Raw genomic sequence first — 23,421 nt, forward strand, 5'->3', positions numbered from 1 at the left:
TTGATGCATTTACTACTGATATTGCTGATACTTCTTATGAGTTGAGACATGCTAAGCCTAATGATTATAAGGTTTCCCAGACTTTGGCTGAAGAAATGGAAAAATGTAGGAAAACGTCTGGGAAATCTAAGATTCCAGGTTTTGAGAGGGGTCCTAGTAAGTCACGAGAATCTAAAGGAAAAGAAGTAAAAGAACCTGATACCGATCCTATTAAAGAATTGATGCAAATAATTAAGAATATGGAGCTCAATCAAGGCAACTTAATATCAAATCATGCAAAAGAAATAAGTGCCATGCAAGCTAGGTTGGTTCAAATGGAAAGATCACAAGGACAAGAAATGCAACCTAGGAATAATCGCAATAATAATACTTGGCAGAAGAGAGGCCCATCAAATGAGCAAAGACTGCCAAATCCACTTGAGTTTACCAATTTGGTAGAAAAAGCTCCACCTTATTTTAGAGCTTGTGTTGCTCTTCATGGTGAGGCTACTTGCTCTACTGTGAAGAGAACCATGGATAGTGGAATAATGGGGACAAGTAATCAAATAAGTATCGTTGGTGATGAGCATCACTTGTCCATGGAAGATTGGATGGAAGTTGTGGAAAATAGTCATGTGAAAAATCTTCAATTTTCTTATAGTGTCAATACTTTTAGTGAAGAAAGGGATATGATTTCTGAGATGTTTGGTGAAAAGCCTTCTCCAAAGCAAGTCTTGGAGATTGCAAAAGATAAAGGATTAACTTATCAGTGAAGGAATAAAGAACAAAGTGAAAATCAGATTACCCCTTGAAGTTCTAACCCTGGTTTGAGTTCTAACTCTGGATTAAATATTGATTTGGGATGATGGTTAAATAATGCAAAAATATGGGTTCCTGTCACTGATATATTAAAGATTCCCTCTCAAAAAGCCAAGTTATTGAAGGCTATTGATGCTCCTCTTGTTGATGTTTCTTGTGAAAAGGCCCCTAAAGTTGGTTATTAGGATGCTCCAGTGTATTTGCAAAGTATGGATCTAGATAAAAAAAATAATCGAATATTCTTCATTACTTTGCTTGTTAATGGTTTCCGATCATATAAATGCATGTTGGATTCAGGTGCATCAGCCTGTGTCATGACCAAGAGGGTCATGGAGCAACTTAACTTAAAGATTTCAATACCATATTACAACATATGTGCTATGGATTCCAAGAAGATTGAGGTTCATGGGTTAATTAAAGATTTGCGAGCGCATTTGTCAGTTTACCCTGATATAATGATTGTGATGGACATTGTTGTAGTTGATGTACCATATGCTTGGGGTATGTTGTTGTCAAGGAAGTGGGCCACTGATCTATGAGGGAGTATTCAGATGAATTGATCATATGCTACGATTCTTTATCCTAGAGGTTCTGGATTTGTTAGACTTAATAGAGAGCTTGAAAGAAGATTTCATGTTGAAGACCCCAAGAGCCCTCATAATGAGGTCATAATGGAACAACCTAGCCTTGGGAATTATGTGGTCCTGTCTAATTCAATAGTTCCTTTGGATGAAAAGGTTGTTGATCTAAAAAATCAGGTATGGTATATGAATTTTGAAGGTGCATCTTCCAGGCATGGTAAGGGTGCTGGAGTGGTATTGAAATCTCCCCTTGGTCACATTTTCAAATTTGCTTATAGATTGGAATTTGAAGCTACTAACAATGTGGTTGAATATGAAGCCTTGTTGTTAGGTCTTGAATTAACAAAGGATCTAAAATTAAATTGCTTAGTATCAAGGGAGATTATGATTTGGTAATTATGCAAGTCAAGAATAAATTTGCCTATAAGAATGAATGGTTGTGTCAAAATGCAATTTGGGACACTGTGGAACTTTTTGATGCTATTAACATTGAACTGTCCCGAGAGAAGTCAATAGTTAGGTTGATCAACTTGTAGTTGCCGCATCCACTTTGCAGATGTTTGATGATATGATAAATGATAAAGTTAAAATGGAAGTTATCTTTAGGCCTTTAGTTCTCGATAATGTTGAGCATTGGCAGGTTTTTGATGATGAAAGTCATGTAATTCACTTTCTAAATAATTTGGATGTATTTGCAAATTTTAAGGTAAATTTTAAGGAGGAAGGATTTAACAAATAAGAAGACGTAATAAATCCTACTCCCAGGAATATTATAGATTTGGAGCAACTCTTTGATAGGCATGATGCCACAAAGAGGAAAGAAGAAAATAAGATGGATCCAGGGGAATTCATAGAAGTAAACATTGGTACCTCTAGTACCCAAAGATTGTTAAAATTGGTAAAGATACTACTGAAGAAGAAAGGAAGAAATTAATTGATTTACTTCATGAATACAAAGATGTTTTAACATTTTCCTATGATGAGTTGAGGTTATAGGGAAGATGTCATGGAGCATATTATCCCTTTAAAAGATGAAAATGCTAAACCCTTTCGCCAAAAACTTAGGCAAATAAATACTAAGTTAGCCCCCTTGGTGCAAAAAGGAACTTCAAAAAATGCTCGCAACCAATATTATTGTGCAGACTAGGCATTCATCATGGTGTTCAAACTTGGTGATTTTTAGAAAGAAAAATGGAACAATCAGACTTTGTGTGGATTTTAGAAACCTTAATTTAGCATGTAAAAAGGATAATTACCCTTTGCCACACATAGAGACCATGTTGTAAAGAGTAACGGGTTCAGGAATGATGTCATTACTAGATGGTTTTTTCTAGTTACAATCAAGTCTAGGTAAAGAAAGAGGATCACCATAAAACTACTTTCACCACACCATGGGGAACATTCAAATATATTAGATCGCCTTTTCAATTGACTAACGCTGGAGTAACCTTCCAAAGGGCTATGGACTATGCTTTCAAAGGATTAATTGGTAAAATCATTGAAATATACCAAGATGATCTTACGTTTTTTTTCTAAAGATGGTATCAGTCATATAGATCATCTTAGGCATATTTTTAACAGGTGTAGAGAATATGGGATCTCCTTGAATCTTGCTAAATCTGTGTTTGGAGTAACTGAAGGGAAATTGCTTGGTCACATCATCTCTAGGGATGGGATCAAGATAGACCCTGAAAGAGTTGAGGCAATCCAAAAGATTCCTCTACCTCATAATCTTAAAACCCATCATTCTTTCCTTGGAAAGATTAACTTTCTTAGGAGATTTATTCCAAATTATGTAGAGTTAGTCAAGCCTATCAATAGTCTTCTGAAGAAAGATACAAAATTTTCATGGTGCTATCAAAAAAGCTCCTATTTGGGTTAGCCCTGATTATCCAAAGAAGTTTTTGGTCTTTTCTTTTGCTTCAGAAGACATAATTGCTAGTGTTCTATTGCAAAAGAATAAGGAAGGTCATGAGCAACCCATTTCTTTCATGAGTAGATCGATAGTTCTAAGTTAAATTGTAGTACCATGGAAAAGCAAGTATATGCCTTGGTTAAGTCTCTTAAGCATTTCAGGACTTACGTGGGTTATTCTAAAGTCCTTGCTTTTGTCCCACATTCTGCTATTAAAGATATATTAACTGAAACTAATTGCTTAGGGACTCGTGCTAGGTGGGTCACAAAGATTCAAGAATATGATTTGGTGATTAGACCCACTAAGCTTGTTAAAGGTCAAGGATTGGTTGAAATGTTAACCGAAGGTACTAAGAAAGCTTTGGGTTTGATTTTTCATAATAATTCAACTTCACCTAAGCTTCAAATATTAGGAGAGCTAGAATGGTATAAGGACATCATTTATTATTTGCAAAATCTTACATGTCCTAACCATTTAGTTGCTCATAAGAGAAGAGCTCTTAGATTAAAAGCAAATAATTATTACATCATGAAGGCTGGCTTTGGATGGAGGAATCCCGAAGGACTAATTATAATACTTAGGTGTGTTGATGAAGTTGAATCTAGAAAGCTTATCTCTGAGTTTCATTCAACGTTTTCTGGTGGTCATTATGCTGCAAAGACTACTGCCCAAAAAATTCTTAGAGCTGGTTATTATTGGCCTTCAATTTTTTCTGATGTGCATAAATTTGTTAGGATTTGCCAATTATCAACTATTCATTGGGAAACAGAAGCTAGCTGCCTTGCTGTTACAACCTATGGTTGTTGAGGCAACTTTTTGTTGATTTTTGGTAGCATCGGATGCGCTCTTAGCCTCAAAATTTGCAGGGAGGCTAAAACACACGTATTCCACAATACCCATAAATCGTTTTAGGAAATTCCACTCGGAGACAGTTTTATTAAAATAATTAATTATTTTTAATGGGTGCCTAAGTCTAAACTTAGGAAATTAAAATAACTAAAGGGTATTAATCAAACTGAGGGTGAAACTTCTAAAAGAAGACAGAGATCGAGTCCAAATGATTTGAGCCATTGATTAGAATCTAATCTGGGCCGTTGATTACTCAACTGGAGGATTATAAGAAGGACTTCGATGGGCACTTGGAAAACACATCGAGTAAGAGATCAAGAGATCGATTTCCGAAGAGAGCAGCGCAGCAGTTGCCGAAGAAGTGATTGAGGTGATTTCTTTCAGTGAGGGGCATGGATGGTTTCCGGTTGGAGAATTTCCTGATCCGGGGATACATCGCAGAGAAGGCAACGCAGAGCCACGTTGGGCATTGTAGGGCCACGCAGAGCCTGAGAAGAGAGCCAAAATTTGTTGGAGAATCGAGTTCCAGAGCCAGAAGCCGAGGTGTGAGACCAAGAGGGCAGAAAGTTGAAGTTCCAGAGGCAAATCGATCAACCAAGGGAGTGACGTAGTCCCCAGAAGCTGTGACGCAGAGAAACACAGTGATTGCACAGAGGTAGCTAGGCTCTAGCCATTTAGTGGTTGGATCAGTACTGGATCGCCAGTGATGGTGTGAGGTATATCTCACTCATCTCTCTATCAATCAGATTCTCTGTATTAGATAGCCAGCAAGGCATCCAAAGATTGTATTAAAAAATTACTGTTTAATAATACAAGCCCTCAATTGCTGCATCGGCTTTCCCGCATTGGGTTTTTTCCGGGGACATTGGTCCAAAAACAATGGTGTCACTTGTGTGTGTATTTCTTTCTTGCTCAAATTCTTCTTTCCACGTATTATTTAAATTTGTGAAGGCTGCGGTTGTATTTACTTTGATATTTACAGTAGAACATAGTAAATAACTTGCATGGATTAACAAGTAAGAGAAGTAATATCGGTTTGCTACAGTAGTGATTTGGGGTTTCTCGAATTTTGACACTTTTTAGCATTGGGTCTGGATTTCATCGGGAAATTCCATGAAAATTCTGGTAATGGCTATTCATGGATTTTAACTGCTACTGATTAATTTACTAAATGGGTTGAAGCCATTCTTGTTAAGAATGCCACTGAAAAGGTTATTGTGGATTTTATTGAAAATCAAATCATTACTAGATTTGGTGTCCCAACGAAAATTACCACTAATAATGCCAAGGCTTTTAGTTCTGTTGAGTTTTCATCTTTTTGTTTTAAGTATGACATTATTTTATCCCACGCATCTAACTACTATCCTCAAGGTAATGGTCTTGCGGAATCAAGTAATAAGAATCTTATGACTATTATCAAGAAGATAGTAGGAGATAATCAGTGGTCCTGGGACAGTAAAATCAAGTATGCGTTATGGGCAAATAGGATTACAAAGAAAAAAAGCTACTGGAAAAGGTCCCTTTGAATTAGTTTATAGTTTAGATGTAACTTTACCTGTGCACCTTAGGCTTCCAGCTTATCAACTTCTTCTACATTTTTCTACTGATAAAGATGTTGTTCAAAATAGAATTGATCAAATAGTGGAGTTAGATGAAACTCGTAGGAAAGCTTTTGATAATATTTGTAGAAGTCAATCTAATGTTAAGAAAAGTTTTGATAAATATTTTCGAGCTAGACCTCTTCAGGTTGGAGACATGGTGCTCCTTTTGGATTGTAAGATTGAGAAGCTGGGAAGCCATGGAAAATTTGACAGCTTGTGGTTGGGACCTTATATCATTAGAGCAATTGCCGGACCAAAATCATTCCACTTGAGCACATTGGATGGTGAACCATTGGACTTACTTGTGATTGGCCAAATGCTCAAATTGTTCTATAAATATGACATTTGATGCAACGAGGCATCTTTTGTATTGTATTTCTAACCCTACTATCTGTTATTTCAGTTGTTAGAGTAGATTTCATTTCAGGATTTATGTTTCATAGATTAGATGCCATTTTTGTTATTAGATTGGATTTACATTTCATGTTAGTTGAATAGTTTCTGTTTATAGACCTTCTATTTCATGTACTTAATGTTGTATGACAATTTTTGGATTATATTTAAATGGACGCTACTGATATAAACTTGTGTGTTACTTGGATGTAGATTCTGGATTTTCACATTCCTTCAACGAAGCAATGTGTCCCCATGTAGAGCTAGATGTTGACCACTCTGTGTCAAGTACCCTATAGCAACATACATTTTTTCAAAGCCTTCCATCATGATCAAGTAGCCAGACATCCAACGATCATTATCATTTTTCAGCATTTTTGTGAAAATTGTAAATCCAAATTCTGCAACTCTGTGGTCCATATGTAAAAATGATTCTAGTATGTTTATGAAGCCATGTAAAACACCTAGGAAAGCTTAATATTTTTAATAAAGAGTTTCATTCTAGGGAGTTTTTTAACCTCGACTAATTATTTGTGTTTTTCCTAAACATCAAATAATTAGCGGAATTTTTCTCCCAAGTATACCCCAAAGCTAGAGTTTGAGCTCGATGGTGATGTCTTAGGTGAGTCCTAGTGTATAGAGTCGATGTAAATTATCATGCTAGATCATGTTTTGAGTCTCGCAGAATTTGGTTAAGTCTAAGTGTCTAATTTTAATTATTAAAATTTCCCACTAGTCGGGATTTTAATAATTATTTTGATGTAAATTGTGAAATGTAATGTCTATAGAAGTTGATGGGGATATTAGTACTCATAATTAGAACCTCTACACCTCAAATCTTTATTTATACAATTTTTTGAGGGTTGAAATCATGTCTATCCCCTCAATTTTTTTTTTTTTTTGTTCGACAAAAAATGGCAAAAAATTAACTAGATATTTGTCAAAAAATTAAATTGAGAGAAAATTAAAATTCTCTCCATGTGGAAAAATGAACTTTTGGAGAAGATTAACTTTCTCGAGAAAGATTAAATTTGAAGGACTCATTTCCAAGACAAAAAAATCCCACAAAATATTCGTTGGGCCAAAAAAATTATTTTTTCAAGGAAAGTTGAAGTTTTTGGTCAAAGTGGTTAAATTGAATGAGGGAATTTTGAGAAGGAAAAATAAAAGAAATAATTTTTGGCCCTCCATTAAGGAAAAAATGATCTTTTAAGAGAAAATCGAACTTTTGGACTGTGGTGGTTAATTGAAGGGGATTTTTCAAGGAGAAAAATTTGAAAAAAATATTTTTTGGACCGGAATCAAATACTCCTTCACAAATTTGAATTTCTTCTTCCAGATCAAAGGACACAATTAGATTTTGGCATGGATCAAGGTTCACGTTGCTGTTATTCTCTGGGATCAAGTCATATTTGTGCGCTTTCTTGGATCTAGCCGTTTTCCACTTGGAGGGGGATCTAGATCTCCCATTTTTCTATAATTTGAGTCTAAGGCTCCTCATTGTAACATCTTTGGATGGTGTAATTGGCTCTGGAAGCTCTCTCTCTATAATATATATATATATATATATATATTTTTTTTTTTTTTGGAATAATAAAGCAAAAGTCTTTGGGGTTCATTGATGGTGGTGTTTCTCTCGAGTCTCTTATATCTTATGGTAATTTTTTTTTACACTATTCTTAATGCTCTACTGAATAAATTTTAAAGAGTTATTAGTTCATTAGCCAATTATGGAGTAACTATTTGCACAAGTATCTTGCATTAGTCACTGGTTTTAGAGAAACATTTTAATTCAATTGATCTAGTGGGTATCTCTAATTCTTGAGAATTATTTTGTTATCTATCTCTTGATGGGATAATGAATCATTTGTCAAATATTAAACAATTAAATGTTATTTTGTGTGAGAGAGATTTATGGACAGATTTATGGAGAGATCAGTGGAGTGATTTGTGGAATGATTGTTGAGAAATTATAGGAAATTGTTGAGAGATTTGTGGAGATGGGAGATTCGCGAAGGCCTCTCCTCAAGTATAAATGCATGCTTTTGATAATGAAATGAGTTGAGAGCTGGTGTGATATTGTTAAAAGCTTTTGCTCTGTAATATATTTTTACCGTGCTTTCTTTCATTTGGTATCAAAGCCATTGCCCAAAGCCAAAGAGTTTATGAAACATGTGAGTGAGTTGGAGTGTTGAAGTCCCTCTTGCATGGAGGAATAATTTGCCTACATTAAGAAATTCCTCTGCAATGGAAAAGAAGAGGATCTGCGTGAATCTAGCTATGGAGCTGTAAAAAATTCTACGTGAAGCTTGGACATTGATGTGCCTGTGTGGACAACTATCTGGATTGGTGCCTCACTGTGTTCCTATGTGTATTGCTCGAGATTTGTGTTGGAAAAGGGTTTTGTGGAGTGTTATGCTTTGCTCGGAGACTTGTGCGCTGAGAATTGTGCACTACGTAGTGTGCAAACCTGCGAAACGTTCCTTCAATACTTGTGAACGTCTAACTTGTGTTCGAATCATTAGAACGTGTATGCTTTGAACATATAGACTTGTGAACCTATATGCTGAACTTGTATGCTTTGAATGCTGCTTCTATATTTGAACCTACGTATGCTCCATACAAATATGTGAAATGCCTTTTGTGAATTTTTAAATTTAAAAGGTTCCTTATATTATGATATGCATAATGTTTTTTTTATGCATATAAAGAGGAGAAAGGCTTAAAGCTTCACTTGGATTCTTTAAAGCCATGCTTTACATTAAAGTCATTCCACTATTATTATGTAATAAGAGAAATTAGTGGGGAAAAGGTTTAGGAGAGATAATTTGAGTGTTTTTTAAAAGGGATTTTATTTTTTGAGAGAGATCTTTTAAATGATTTTTTTATAAATTGTAAATGTGAGAAAATAATTTTTATTGAAAAAGAGATTTTATGTGTTTTCTCATAAGAAGTGTAGAAGGTTATATTATCTTCTCTCTCATTGCGAGATATTGTACTCATTGAGAAAATGTATTAAGAGAGGGAGTCTTGAAGGAGTCATGTTTCATCTTTGATATAATTGAGCTTCTTAAGCTCTTCATTGTACTCAAATATTAATAAAAAGGATATTTTTTGGTGGTGGTTGAGTCCCAATTTTTGGGACATCTATTCTTGTCCCGGGTTGAAGTGGGACACATTGTGCACTTTCTCCCTCTAAATACTCTGATTCGCTCTTACTCCTCACGGTGACAAGCAGTATTGTATTGCCTAAACTTGTTGGCACAAACTATTTTTATTGGAGCAAACACATGCAACCTATATTCATCACTAAAGATTTATGGGAACTTGTAACTGATGGATACACTATGCCTTCTCCTGATGAATTCAAAGCATTAAGTGATGATGAAAAAAAATATCTGGTTGAGTTGTAGTTAAGTAGATCAAACTTCCAACCAATTGATGATACAAAGTAACATCAATTGAATTGGAATCATCATGTCTGTATAACTTCAACTCAAATTCCAAAGGAGTTGCCGTTGGCTTGCAACTCAACATTTTGAACTTCTTTAGAATGTCCCAACTATACTTGGCTTGTGACATACCATCTTCCTTTTGCAAACTTCAATCTCGAAGAAATAATGCAACTCACCAAGATCTGTCATCTCAAACTCAACAATCATACGTGACTTAAACCTTTGAAATAGTTTTGTACTATTCCCTGTGTAGATCAAATCATCAACATATAAGACAACTATCAAGATTCAGAATGTCCTGTCCCGACTGAAAGATATAGAGATTGGGCTCAGATAAACTTTTAACTAAGCCATGATCCCTAAAATACTTATCGATTCTTGAATACCACACCCTTGGCACTTGCTTAAGACCATATAAGGCCTTCTTCAACTTGTAAACATACTCTTCTTTTCCTGGTACTTCAAAACCTTCAGGTTGCTCCACATAATTTCTTCATCCACATAACCATTCAAAAAAGATGATTTAACATCCATCCGAAAAATTGGCCATTTGTACAATGCAACTAATGCAAGAACCATCCTGATTTTATCCAACTTTTCCATTGGGGCAAATGTCTTAGTATAATCAATTCCGTCTTTTTGTGCATAGCCCTTTACAACTAAACGAGCCTTATACATTTGATTTATACTTGTAGTGGGTCTTGTGGAGTTGTCCTAGCCCTAAAATATTGCATGGAGAAGGCTTGAAGGAGCAGTAGAGGGAGCAACTTAGTGGGACAAGGAGGTACATAAATTTGAGCATTGGTTTAGGGTTGTTGGTGTGGCCTAATCAATGCTCCAAATTGTGCAGATCACAAGGCAAGAGGACAACAACAGTGAGTTGCAGATGGACTCGTGATTGATGGTTGGATGCTATGTGGATAAGGTCTTAAAAGAGGACCAAGGTGGATCATCCTAAGAGCAAGTTTCAACAACAGTTGCATGTGTCAAGAAGGGAAACAAATGGTTGTAGAACAATTGGTCATCTTCTTGAGTTGATGGGTTGCTAGTGGATGTGAGGTGCTAGGAGAGGAAATGTATTGGACACAAGTGGTTTGTTGGAGGGCAGCGTGAGAGTGGACCAAGTGTGGGCCTAAGTGAGGCAAAATTGGAGCAGCCTAAAGAAAAACTTGCTAGGATTGTAGAGGCTTGCTTCAAGCCCGAAGAGACAAGTCTCTTGATGGACTAAGAGATTGTTAGATGTGGCAGAAAGAGAGTTCATAGGTTTGATCAACCAGGAATAGTATGAGTAGTCCTAGACTTGCCTTGTGGAGAAGGACATCTACAATAGAAGTTGGGCAGTCCTCTTAGCCTGTGTTCATTGTGGGAGAAGGACATCTTGCAGTGATAGGTGGCAACCCTCCGTGCCCTATGTTAGTCTTCATTGGAGCAACATAGGAAGACTATAGTGGGCTGAAGTCCCTAAGTAGTTGAGGAGTAGCAGTGGGTAGTTGAGAGTTGTTCACAAACGGAATTGTGAACAACTCGACAAGAGTCTCAATGTGTTGATGCGTTGAAGGACGAATAGTTAGTGAGAGAGCATATTGGAACCGAGATTCAGTGGCCAGATGGAATTGGTGCATTGATAGAGGCAGGTGCTGTAGATCGAGAGCCAAGGGACTGGGCATATGTGTACAGGGTACGACCAAGGCAGCTGTGAGGGACTCTACATCAGCGAGATGGTCATAGTATCTTGTATTGGGTAGATTGGTGGTCATCACAAAAAACACCAAGCCCTAGTTGTTGTTATCTTGTACTAGTGGATATTTCAAGGCCATTATCCCTAGTACGGGAGCCCTAGACTGTTGTATTATCAATTTGATTAATATAATGAAGTTGGGTTGTTGTAAAAATTGTAAAACGCTGTGTATATTTTGTGCACTAGTAGATTTATTGCTGCTTATATTCCGCTGTGCAAAGTAGACTTGTTGTGATACTTGGTTTGGTAGCATTAGTGATTTAAGATTCTATCCTAGACTCCAGTATCGTGGAAAAGCAACAAGCTTGTCCTCTCGTAGCGATAGCTTGGGCTTCCCACAAAGATAACATTCAGTGATAGTATGGGGCTTTCCATAGAAATAACTTGTAGCGATAGCTTGGGGCCTCCCACAAAGACAACTCGTCCTTTTGCAATGATAGCTTGAGCCAACCCAGAGGTAGCTTGTCTTAACGATTGCTCGGGCCTCCATAGAGATAGCTTGTAGCGATAGCTTGGGGCCTCCATAGAGATAGCTTGTAGCGATAGCTTGGGGCCTTCCACAGATACAACTCGTCCTTCTACAATGATGGCTCGGGCCACCACAAAGATAGCTTGTCTTAACTATAGTTCGAGCCTCCCACACACAAAACTTAAAACTTCAACTCTTCGCTTCTTCGCATTATCACGCTGGCTCTAAGCTCTTCATCACATGATCAACTATCACTCTCCTCGCTTCAGATCTCATTGTGTTGCTTAGTGAGAACACATCCACTTTGATCAAAATGACTCATATATATAATTTTTCTGTGGTTTAATTTGGATCTGGGTCAATCCGAAAAAAATGGACATGACCATGATCAATAGTTATAAATCAGTGTTATGCTTTGACCAACGCCAACATGGACGCCCTCAAGGGCTATCGTGTTAGCGCATAGGACCACCTTAAAAAATGTGTGCTTAATAGGATAAAACTTTGTTTGCCCAAGGCGGATGTTGATGCCCTCGAGCGCTATTGTTTTAGCCCATAGGACCATTTTCAAAACCGTGTGCGTACCAATCGTCTAGCTCCAGCCATTTAGTAGTCCACGGGGGCCTAACATCTTTTTCATGTGAACTAACCTCATGACCGTGCTGTTAACCATTTGGTTGAATTTATGTTGACATCAACATGACGAATTGTTGATGTCATTGTGCCACGTGTCATCCTTAGAGTGGTGCCACGTGTTACTAAAAAATGGCCTAGTTAGCCACCCGAAAATGCCAGTTTCCCATGCCATGTGTCACCCGTTGTACTCTGCCACATCATCATAAATGTTGATGTCACTGTCTCGCTGTCCATGCCACATCATCCTCGTCTTGCCAATTTTCTATGTCCATGTGTCCTTGTTCTACTGGCCATGCTGTCCGCCACATCATCCAAGCCTTGCCACTTGTCTATGTCATGCCATATGTATCACAACCTATCATATGTTGAGACGACACAGGTCCTCACCATGCTTTGCGTACTGACCACATCAGTAGACCACCCACAATTGTATATCATGCCATGTGTATTACAACCTGCCATGTGTCAAGATGACACAGTTCCACACCATTATCTATGTATTGGCCACGTTAGGAGACCACCATGTAGAATTTGTTGATTTGTGTAGCTTGGGAGGTACTCCAAGCCCTAGGGTTTAGGGTTTGGAGGGAAAAGCGCCACAAGGGTCACTTGTGGGCTTGGAAAACCCAAGCATGGGGTTTTGCACCCATCGGGATTTGGGTCAAAATCACGATGAATTTGAGCTTGAGAAAATTTGAGGTGATAGAGCTTGGCAAGCCGATTCCAACGCTCCAAAGATCACTCACATCGGAGCTGTAGAAACGAAGTTATGAATTTTTGAAGTTGACAATTAATTATGGACAACCAAAGTCATGTAAGCTTGTGGAAATCGTCCAAGAGACATGTCTCTTCATCAATTCGTGGAGCCCTTCTATTGGTGTATAAATAGAAGGTGATGGAGGACATTATTCCTCATCCATCTTGTGCAACACATATACATCAAAGACGAACTCGTTGAGGAGGATACTTTTGAGCCCTAGCCACAGCAAAGGAGGCAGAACAATGAAGTGGGAGGCCTGTATTTGGGTCCGAAATTTCTGTGGTGGAAGTTGAGGGTGCTGGAGGCTAGGTTGAGCTGAAGAGCCTCCTCGCAAGTCTTTTTGGGGCATCATTTGGGGACAAAAAGTTACCAAATATGTTGGCCGTTTGCTACATGATTGCTGTGTGCTAGGCCGCAGGCCATAGCACCATAACTAGGTGTGCGAAGGGAGGTTTAAGGGGTTGGTGTATGCCTATGACAACAACGTGGTAGAGGAGGGGTCTCCTAAGGGTATGCCGCAGATTCTGGGAGGCTGCTAAGGGCTGTTTAGGGGTCAGTTAGTGGCTGTTATAGCTTGCAAAGTATGCCCTAACCAGTGGTAGTCAAGGGCAGCGTGAGGACAACAGACTTGGAGCGGAAGTTTGATGTGTGTTGGGTCAAAGTTGACCAGTTTGGATAAGTTTGATATTGCAGCCTGCGGGAGCCAATTTGGAGGCGAGATTGGGTGATTGTGTGTCTTCATTGGTGTAGATTCCGCATTGATTGGATTGGGTGCCATTGATTTGATTGGAGGGCAGTGTGTTGGCTACCCAAAGTAGCCCTAGAGCAACATACAAGAAGGACGTTGTTTGGTGCGTGATTGGGTGAAGTTTGTAGCCTTATGAGTAGCTCTTTGATGGATGAAAGAGGCTACTAGAAGGCAGATTGGAGCTCGGGAATTAGCCCTACCCAAAGAGCAGATTTATGAGCCCGTGTACATGCAACAGAAGTGACATGCAACATTGTTAGGTGGCAGTCCTCCTGGAGTCTCAATGTGTACTGGCCTTGATGGACTAAGGCACTACTAGTGAGTAGTACGAGTGCAAAGGGAGCAGTACGGGTGCAAAGGACTGGCAGGACAAGATATGCCATCGAAGTTGTAGTGAAGTTTGTCATTGTATCTTGTATACCATTGTCAGTTGTATTATTCAGATTTGGTTTTAATATAATGAAGATTGGGATTGTACAATTTTGTTAAAAAGTGTATATTCGCGCATATGTGATTTATTGCTTTATATTTCCGTTGTGCAAAGTAGTTTATGGTTGAGATTCTTGGTTTGGTAGTGTCAGTGATTTTAAGACTCTAACCTAGACCCAAGGTCGTGGAAATTCAACTTGGTATCAGAGTGTGTCTGAGCTACTTTGGAAGTAAGCAAATCAGAGTTGTGCGCAACAAAGTACAGTGTGAGAGGGAGCTGGTCACATTGTAAGTGAAGGGCTCACTACAATGTCGAAGTTGTAGGCAAGTCTTCGGTATGAGGACAGGTTGGAGGGGTTGTTCAACTATAGTCCTTGGAAGGAAAGGATCAAGTTGGTCTTGCAGGTTAACAGGTTCTGGGAGTTCGCAAAGAAAGAGATGAAGAAGCCAACCGACCCTAATGAGCTAGAATATGGGATGATTTGGATGCGAGGGCGAGATTGATCATCCTAGATGGTGTGAAGGATGCCCTAATACCTCGTTTGTCTGAGAAGAACAATGCACATGAGATGTTGATGGCTCTTTAGAATTTTTTCCAGAATAAGAACGAGAATTGGGTACTGGTATTGGAGGATAAGTTGAAGTCCACCAAGATGTTAAAGGGTGAAAGCGTGACCTCGTATTTGACGAGATTGTCTCAGGTCAAATATGAGCTTGCTGCCATCGGTGTGACTATCTCAGATGCAGATATGGTAAGGATTGCCTTGAAAGGGTTCACCGAGGAATGGAAGCCCTTCATCAAAGGGATCGTTGCCAGGGAGAAGCTGCCAAACTGGTATAGGTTGTGGGATGACTTCATTCAGGAAGAGTTGTGAGGCGAGGATCTTCATCTAAAGAAGTCTTTCGATGATGATGTGGCACTTGCAGCGCGAATGAAGGGTAAGCAAAAGGACTTGAGTAAAGTCAAGTGTTGCAACTGTGGCGAGATGGGTCATTATTCGTCGAGATGTCCGATGAACAAGAAGGGAGATGATGAGAGGAGGAAAGGAAAGCAGGTCGTTGTTGTTGCCACTTCAGCTGAGATAGATGATTTCTCCAGGAGATTGGAAGAGGAGGACTTTGGTAAGATTTCTCATTTCTTGTAGGGTATTGTCAATGAGGATGGATGGTATGTGGACAGTGGTATGACGAAGCATATGACAAGGTCACAGGAGGTTTTTGAGACTCTAGCTGAATGGGACTCGAAGTTGCACATGGTGTTGTGCGAAAAGAGTCAGTTGGAGATCTGAGGATCGAGAGTTGTGCCATTCAGGATGGAGACAGGACATGTGATGCGAGTCCAGGATGTACTGTTTGTACCAGGACTCAGATATAGCGTGATTTCTGTCTCAATGATCAAGAGGAAGGGGTTTGAAGTCTTGTTCCAGGATGGGAAGGCAAGAGTCAGGCCCAAATGCTCTAAGTTCAAACTCGAAGTTAGAGAGCATGGTCTCTACAGGTTGACGGGCAAGCCTGTGGATCATGGAAAGAAGTAGGTGGAGTAGGTGCAGGTTCCAGAGAAGCAGGAGCAAGTGAAGATGCAGGTGTGGGCTTCAAAAGAGCAGGTATAGGTTCTCGAGAAGAAGGTACACCTCCCCAAGAAGAAGGTACACCTTCCAGAGTCGGGAGTCTAGTTTGAGAGGGAGCTTGCAGTTTCAGAGGGAGAATCTGCAGTCCAAGAAGAGCGCATGGTCAGTGGGGAGCAAGGCTACTCCTACAACTGTCAAGAAGGAATCATGGAGAGAGTGGAAGACGATACAGGATAAGAAGAAAAAGCAGGGTGCTTCCAGCAGTGACAACGACACTTCCAAGAAGGGTGAAGTTCACTGTATAGGGATTGCTGCGATTATGAGTGCCAGGAGTTGGGCAAGTGTTACGAGCAGTGATGACGATGACGAGTTATTTCCCAGTCTTGGAAGTACCTCCCTCGCTAAGAGGGAGTGTTGATTTGTGTAGCTTGGGAGGTACTCCAAGCCCTAGGGTTGAGGGTTTTGAGGGCAAAGCGCCACAAGAGTCATTTGTGGGCTTGGAACCCAAGCATGGGGTTTTGCACCCATCGGGATTTGGGTCAAAACCATGATGAATTTGAGCTTGAGAAAATTTGAGGTGATAGAGCTTGGCAAGCCGATTCCAATGCTCCAAAGATCACTCAAATCAGAGCTCTAGAAACAAAGTTATGAATTTTTGAATTTGACAATTAACTATGGACAACCAAAGTCATGTAGGCTTGTGGAAATCGTCCAAGAGACATGTCTCTTCATCAATTCGTGGAGCCCTTCTATTGGTGTATAAATAGAAGGTGATGGAGGACATTATTCGTTATCCATCTTGTGCAACACATATACATCAAAGAGGAACTCGTTGAGGAGGATACTTTTGAGCCCTAGCCGCAACAAAGGAGGAGGCAAAACAGTGAAGTGGGAGGACTGTCTTTGGGTCTGAAATTTCTGTGGTGGAGGCCGAGGGTGCTGGAGGCTAGGCTGAGCTGAAGAGCCTCCTCGCAAGTTTGCTTTGGGGCATCGTTTAGGGACAGAAAGCTACCAAATATGTTGGTTGTTTGCTAGGCCGCAGACCATAGCACCACAACGAGGTGTGCGAAGGGAGGTTTAAGGGGCTGCTGTATGCCTATGACAACAATGTGGTAGAGGAGGGGTCTCTTAAGGGTATGCCGCAGATTTTGGGAGGCTGCTAAAGGCTGTTCAACGGTCAGTTAGTGGCTATTGCAGCATGCAAAGTATGCCCTAACCAGTGACAGTCAAGGGCAGCGTGAGGATAACAGACTTGGAGTGGAAGTTTGATGTGTGTTAGGTCAAAGAAGTTGACCAATTTGGATCAGTTTGATATTGCAGCCTGTGGGAGCCAATTTGGAGGCGATCTTGGGCAATTGTGTGTCTTCATCGGTGCAAATTCCGCGGTGATTGGATTGGGTGCCATTAATAAGATTGGAGGTCATTGTGTTGGCTACCCAAAGTAGCCCTAGAGAAACATGCAGGAAGGACGTTGTTTGGTGCGAGATTGGGTGAAGTTTGCAGCCTTATGGTAGCTCTTTGATGGATGAAAGAGGCTACTAGAAGGCAGATTGGAGCTCGGGAATTAGGCCTACCTAGAGAGCAGATTTATGAGCCCGTGTACTTGCAACAAAAGTGACATGCAACATTGTTAGGTGGCAGCCCTCCTGGAGTCTCAATGTGTAGTGGCCTTGATGGACTAAGGCACTACTAGTGAGCAGTACAGGTGTGAAGGACCGGCAGGATAAGATACGACATCGAAGCTGCAATGAAGTTTGTCATTGTATCTTGTATACCATAGACTGTTGTATTAATCAGATTTGGTTTAATATAATGAAGATTGGGATTGTCCAATATTGTACAATTTTGTTAAAAAGTGTGTATATTTGTGCATATGTGTTTTACTGCTTTATATTTCTACTATGCAAAGTAGTTTATGGTTGAGATTCTTGGTTTCGTAGCGTCAGTGATTTTAAGACTCTAACCTAGACCCAAGATCATGGAAATTCAACAAAATTGGACTTGGGGTGGAGCGGGTGCATGCCAATTGTAATCGTCAATTTACCTTTCACCATGGCATTGACTTCGGCCTCCCCTTGTGTTAACCTTTGGTATGATGGAAGGGCCCACAACCTACGAGGATCGTTGGATCCGGGAACATTCAGAGCAACAATCAACAACATGTGCAACATATATCGTTAAACTTTGTGCAAGTTTGACCCTTTGTTGCTGTCAATTGTTCATGCCTCAATTGTCCAAACATCCTTTTGGCATTAATGGCATTGGCTGTCAAGTGCCATATATTGTTGGAAATCTCTTGGAGAGGTGTATCCAACCAAAACCTTTGCATGCTTGTTTGATCGACATAACATCAGCAAATACTCAATAAACTCAAAACATGATCAGGCCTCCGAACATCCTTTGACATCAATAATATCAGTTGTCATCAATGACAACACATTGGTCAACACACTTTTGTTTAAAGTGGTTTATTCCACATTCATAAGTGAATGATTTGTTTAATAAACAATGATATGTAAGGAGGTAATCTCCATTGTAACAAATGCACCTGTTATTCATTGGTAATATCATATTGCATCACTTATTCATTAAAATATCATATTGTGTTATTGTGAGTATCTTCCTTTGATCTTAATTATGTGACTCTAACCCTATCTAGGATTTCTTCATTTAGTGATCTAACTCATTTTGCAATATTGAGCTCTGCATTAGGAATCCATACAAGCACAGTTACAACATTTACATGTGGTCTTTTGTTTAAGCCCACATGGCTTGACTCTAGTGATTATAGGTTATAACTACACATTTATGATTTATACACAATCTGATCCATTACATTCCAGGAGTCAAAAACAGGGTATTACAGTGTGTTGCACCCCTCTGTTTTGGTTTGGCTAGGCTATTATTGCTGGTTGTAGTCACTAGCCCCTTTGACCTGCTTAGGTATTTAGAGGACATTAATAATAATACTGATTTCAATTCCAATTATAACCTGAACTGCACATGGGTTTGGAAACATCAATTTAGATTGAGATAACTTTGAAATGCAACTTCTCATGCATTATTTATGGTTCTGATACCTGACATTTATGGGAGATTTTGGAGTTGTAATTTAATGGTTTTGAGAATGATCTAATGTGTTTATGAGCTTTTCATTAACTTGTGCTTGGTTTTCTTTGCATCATGAAACAGCTAATAATAGCACGGAGCATGGTGAACCTGGCTGGTGGAAGGAACAATTTAATTGTGCAGATGAGGATGGTGATGGAGTTTTGAATCACACTGAGTTTTATAAGTTATTAATTTTTCAAACTTTTCTGACATAAAATGCTTTATTCTCAATTTTTGAGAAATTTTCCTCTCACTGCTTATGGTCTTCCATAACCTTGGATATCAACATTTGCCATGTTCGATTGTGATAAATTCATTAAGTCTTAAACCTTTACTAACTTTGCTTCATGTTCGTTGAAGCTTTTTGCATCCTGGAGATAGTAAGAATGAGAAGCTACTTCAGTGGATGTGCAAAGAAAGAATTAGGCAAGTTGCTTGCAACAGGAAATGCTGATTATGTAGTGCACAATTGATATATCAGGTCTTGATGTGCTAGTTTTCAATAAGAATCTACTTAAATTTCCTGCAGAGAGCGGGATCAAGATAAAGACGGCAAACTCAACTTTGCAGAATTTGATCATGGGGCATATGAACTCGTTAAACAGTATGATGAATATGATACCAGGCCTGCAAACATCACTGGACATGTACCATCTTCTCAAGAAAGATTTAATGAACTGGACAAGAACAAAGATGGGTATATTTCTAGTGTCTGTACCTTTTACAAAATATTATATGGACAGTTATCACCTAAAGGACAGTTTTCCACATTTAATTGAAAGAGTTGTGTACATCATTGCCAGATTCTTGACTGAGGATGAACTTGGGCCTATATTACACAAGTTACACCCTGGGGAAATTTCATATGCAAAATACCAGGCCCAGTATCTGATGTACCAGGTTGGTGTTGGTTTCTTCTTTTCTACCAAGTTTGGACACTAAAAGAGGTTATATATGGACAAACTTGATGTTGATGCATTTCAATAGGACATTACCTTTAGGATTAGCTGTATCTTTATTGCTTGTACGAAATTTTAAAATTATCTGTTCATTAGTTGTTATTTCTTTCTGAATTTATAATGCCAGGGTATCAAACATTGTTTTCCTAAACATAACACTATTGCATTTGGTGAACTGTTGTCGGTATTGAAACATAATGGTGACATAATCAGGGAAGGTCACACCTTTTGAAATGGCCATAACAGTCATAACTGACATTAAAATTACTCGTATGGTCATGATATTTCAATTACCGTGTCTGGACTCTTGGGCCTTTTTGGGTATTTCTTCTCTTTATATAGTCCATATCGTAGCATGCTGTTTGAGAGTTGAATGCCTTGTGTTATTTTGGAATATCATCTCACTAATAATCCTTCTAAATCATCAAATCCCTCAACATCGCTTGCAGAGCTGCCATAATCTCCCATGTGCTACCCATTATCTCAAACATTCATGGCTTTTTATTTTTCATCCATCATGCTATGATGGTTGTTTTCAACTGCTAACATTCTACACAATTGTCAATTTATTGTTACTGAAAAAAAGGACTTGTTCTAAGACCTCATCAGTATTAGATTATTAGTTGATTAACCTGGTTTCTTCCATATTACATCCATTACTAATCCAATGCATTTCATCTCATTTATCTTTACATGTAAGTAATTTTCAAAGTTATTTTGCTCCTCCAGAATTATTAGTCCTTCCAAGAGTGTAAGAACCCCAAATTCAAATCCCAGAATATTTAATTTACATACAGAATTTAAACAATTTATCTAATGAATACCAACCTCTCTGCTCTATTGCAAATCTTGTTCCGGCTGTGTTTCCAAAACGGCCAAAACCTCTTTGCCGAACTGGGTACAACCTAGGTACTCAGTCTCAGAATGCTTTCAAATGGAAGCAATCTGATCCCCCGTGCCCAAAAACTCCAGTACAATCAAGACTCAAGACTCCTTGTTTGTACCTCTGTGTTAAAAATTGTTCTCCTCCCCCCGTCCTCAAGATTTCCTTCCTCCTTTTAATTCCTCGTCCACCGCCTTCCTCCCATTTCCGTGTCATTGTTTTTGTTACGTGTAACTTTTATAAAATCAAATCTCATTTGATTTTCTTGATTTTATTTGGATACGTAGATTTGATTTGATAAAATTTATTTATTATTTTAATAAAATAATTTGATTTATTTAATTTATAATTTTAATTAATTTATCTTATTATTTTATTAATTTTAATTTGTAAATTAAAATTAACATTTTCTTTTAGTTCAAGGATATATATATATATATATATATATATATATAAGGTGGTATACGTATTACCTACCTAATTTGATATATATAATATTTTGGTGAGGTATTAATTCATTACCTTAATTTATATCTCTCCCTGTAGTAAGTTAGTAACCAACCTATATATAATGCGATACATGCGGGTCCATGCATACGTAGCTATCGTATGGAGGTCTCGTATGTATGCTAATATTCATATTTTATTTATAGTTGTAGGTGGGTCATTACATATGTCCCTAGTTAGGGTTTCCAAAATATATTAGTGATTAGTGTGAGCATATAAGTCTTTGTATTTCAGGATTGAATTTATTTTATATGGGTATTTAAAATTTGTTTTGTTGAATATTTTAAGATTTTACAACTATAATATTCATGTTCTGCCCCTGTTGGGTTCCCAAGCTACTCTAGAATCATCCTATCCTTCATAATCTCTTTCGCTTCCATCTTATCCATCCTCTACTAGAGTGTGCCATGGTGTCAGCTATACTGACTAACCATTCATGGGCTCTCAAGGGTATCAACGTCAATTATATCAACCTGATTGCCCAGTAGGCATCTAGCAGTCATCCTCACATGTCTAGGGGAGCGTGATTCGCACAGTCCTCCCATGACTCCAGGTTTTGGAGGATAAACGGCGAGTAATACCTCCACCCCTCCTAGTGGGACTAGGGTCAATGCTCTATCGTGGAATCTCATTGAGTCTTAATTGTACTGAAGTTTTTGTCATCATGTGGTCATTTTGGTAATGATGCTATCTGCAACGCAAACACTTGTTCATATATTATAAATATGCATCAATATATATAAAATAAATAGTTTTTGTATAGCTCATACATGTTATCTACAGTATAACATAATTGGTCATGTCCTACTCATGTTATTGGCTTTCATATTGAAATTTTAATCATTTTTTAATTTCTATCTCATTAATCATATCAATATGCATAAATGAAACAAAACTATAGAGATTTTAATTCATGATTTAGATTTTATAGCAAGGTTAATCAAATATTGAACTTCATCTTGGTGTCCATAATTCAGTAAGGTCAATTTAAATAATATATTTCATTTTGGTATCCACGTACCAGTAGAATTAAGAAGATAATATATATCATATTTCAGTAACATAAAAATTCACTTTTATATGTGATCCTTCCAAAACGGTTTTGAGTATCTGATTTAAAGTAAATTAAATATATACAAAATATAGCTGAAAGTTCTTCAAAATTGACACAAGTTGGGGTATTTTTGACATATGATTTCTGTATATTTTCAAGTAGCCGATCCAAGGCTATACTTGTCCCACTGGACCTTAACTTGGTCTACCAGACGATTCCTGAGCTGTTGAACCCTACGTTCCAGTATACATAATGGTTTGATCGAAATGATTCCCTTGTTTGATACCTGCAGTTCCTTCCATTGAAGGTTATGAGATTTGTCAGTTATGTAATGCCTTAATACAAATACATGAAATACATTATGAACTTTATGCAAGTGAGGTGGCAGTGCAAGACGATAGGCGACAGGTCCAACTTTTTCTAGGACTTTAAATGGTCTGATAAATCAGGGTGACAACTTTGTCTCTTTTCCAAATCGGATAGTGCTATTATTTGGTTTGATGCGGACGAAAACTTGATCCACTATTTCGTACTTCCTATCAGTTCTGTGAGCATCAACATAAATATTTTGTCTATCCTGTGCTTCTTTTAACCGCTGTCTAATTTGTTTTACCTGTTCCTCCATTTCTTGTATTAATTCTGACCCACTATCACCTGATCTTTTAACCCGTCCCAACTTAACAATGTTTGCAAGGTCTACCGTATAATGCTTCAAATGAAGGCATTCCGATTAAACTGTGGTAACTGTTATTGTATGCAAATTCAACTAAGGATATGTACTTTTCTTAGTGTGATTGCTGATTCATAACGTACACCCTCAACATATCTTCTAGTACTTGATTTACCCTTTCTGTTTGCCCATCAGTCTGAAGATGATAAGCTGTACTCAAATTTAGCTGAGTTCCTAATGCTGACTGCATGCAAGTTCAGAATCTTGAAGTGAATCGCGAGTCTCTATCTGATATGA

The 23,421-nt window shown here is 38.3% G+C and overlaps 1 protein-coding gene across 1 annotated transcript in view; it reads left to right on the forward strand.

Moving 5' to 3' along the window:
* LOC149150676 (uncharacterized) overlaps positions 1-23,421 on the forward strand; it is a 137,231-nt gene that overhangs the window by 53,748 nt on the left and 60,062 nt on the right. Inside the window, exons 2-5 of the mRNA XM_089442901.1 lie at positions 19,133-19,235; positions 19,412-19,477; positions 19,581-19,748; positions 19,855-19,951. Of these exons, the coding sequence (XP_089299027.1) occupies positions 19,133-19,235; positions 19,412-19,477; positions 19,581-19,748; positions 19,855-19,951 (434 nt within the window). The remainder of the gene's footprint in view (positions 1-19,132; positions 19,236-19,411; positions 19,478-19,580; positions 19,749-19,854; positions 19,952-23,421) is intronic.

Source organism: Pinus tabuliformis, chromosome 9, assembly GCF_031772625.1.
Source record: "Pinus tabuliformis cultivar Carrire ecotype Pingquan chromosome 9, CPIR1, whole genome shotgun sequence".
Lineage (NCBI taxonomy): Eukaryota > Viridiplantae > Streptophyta > Pinopsida > Pinales > Pinaceae > Pinus > Pinus tabuliformis.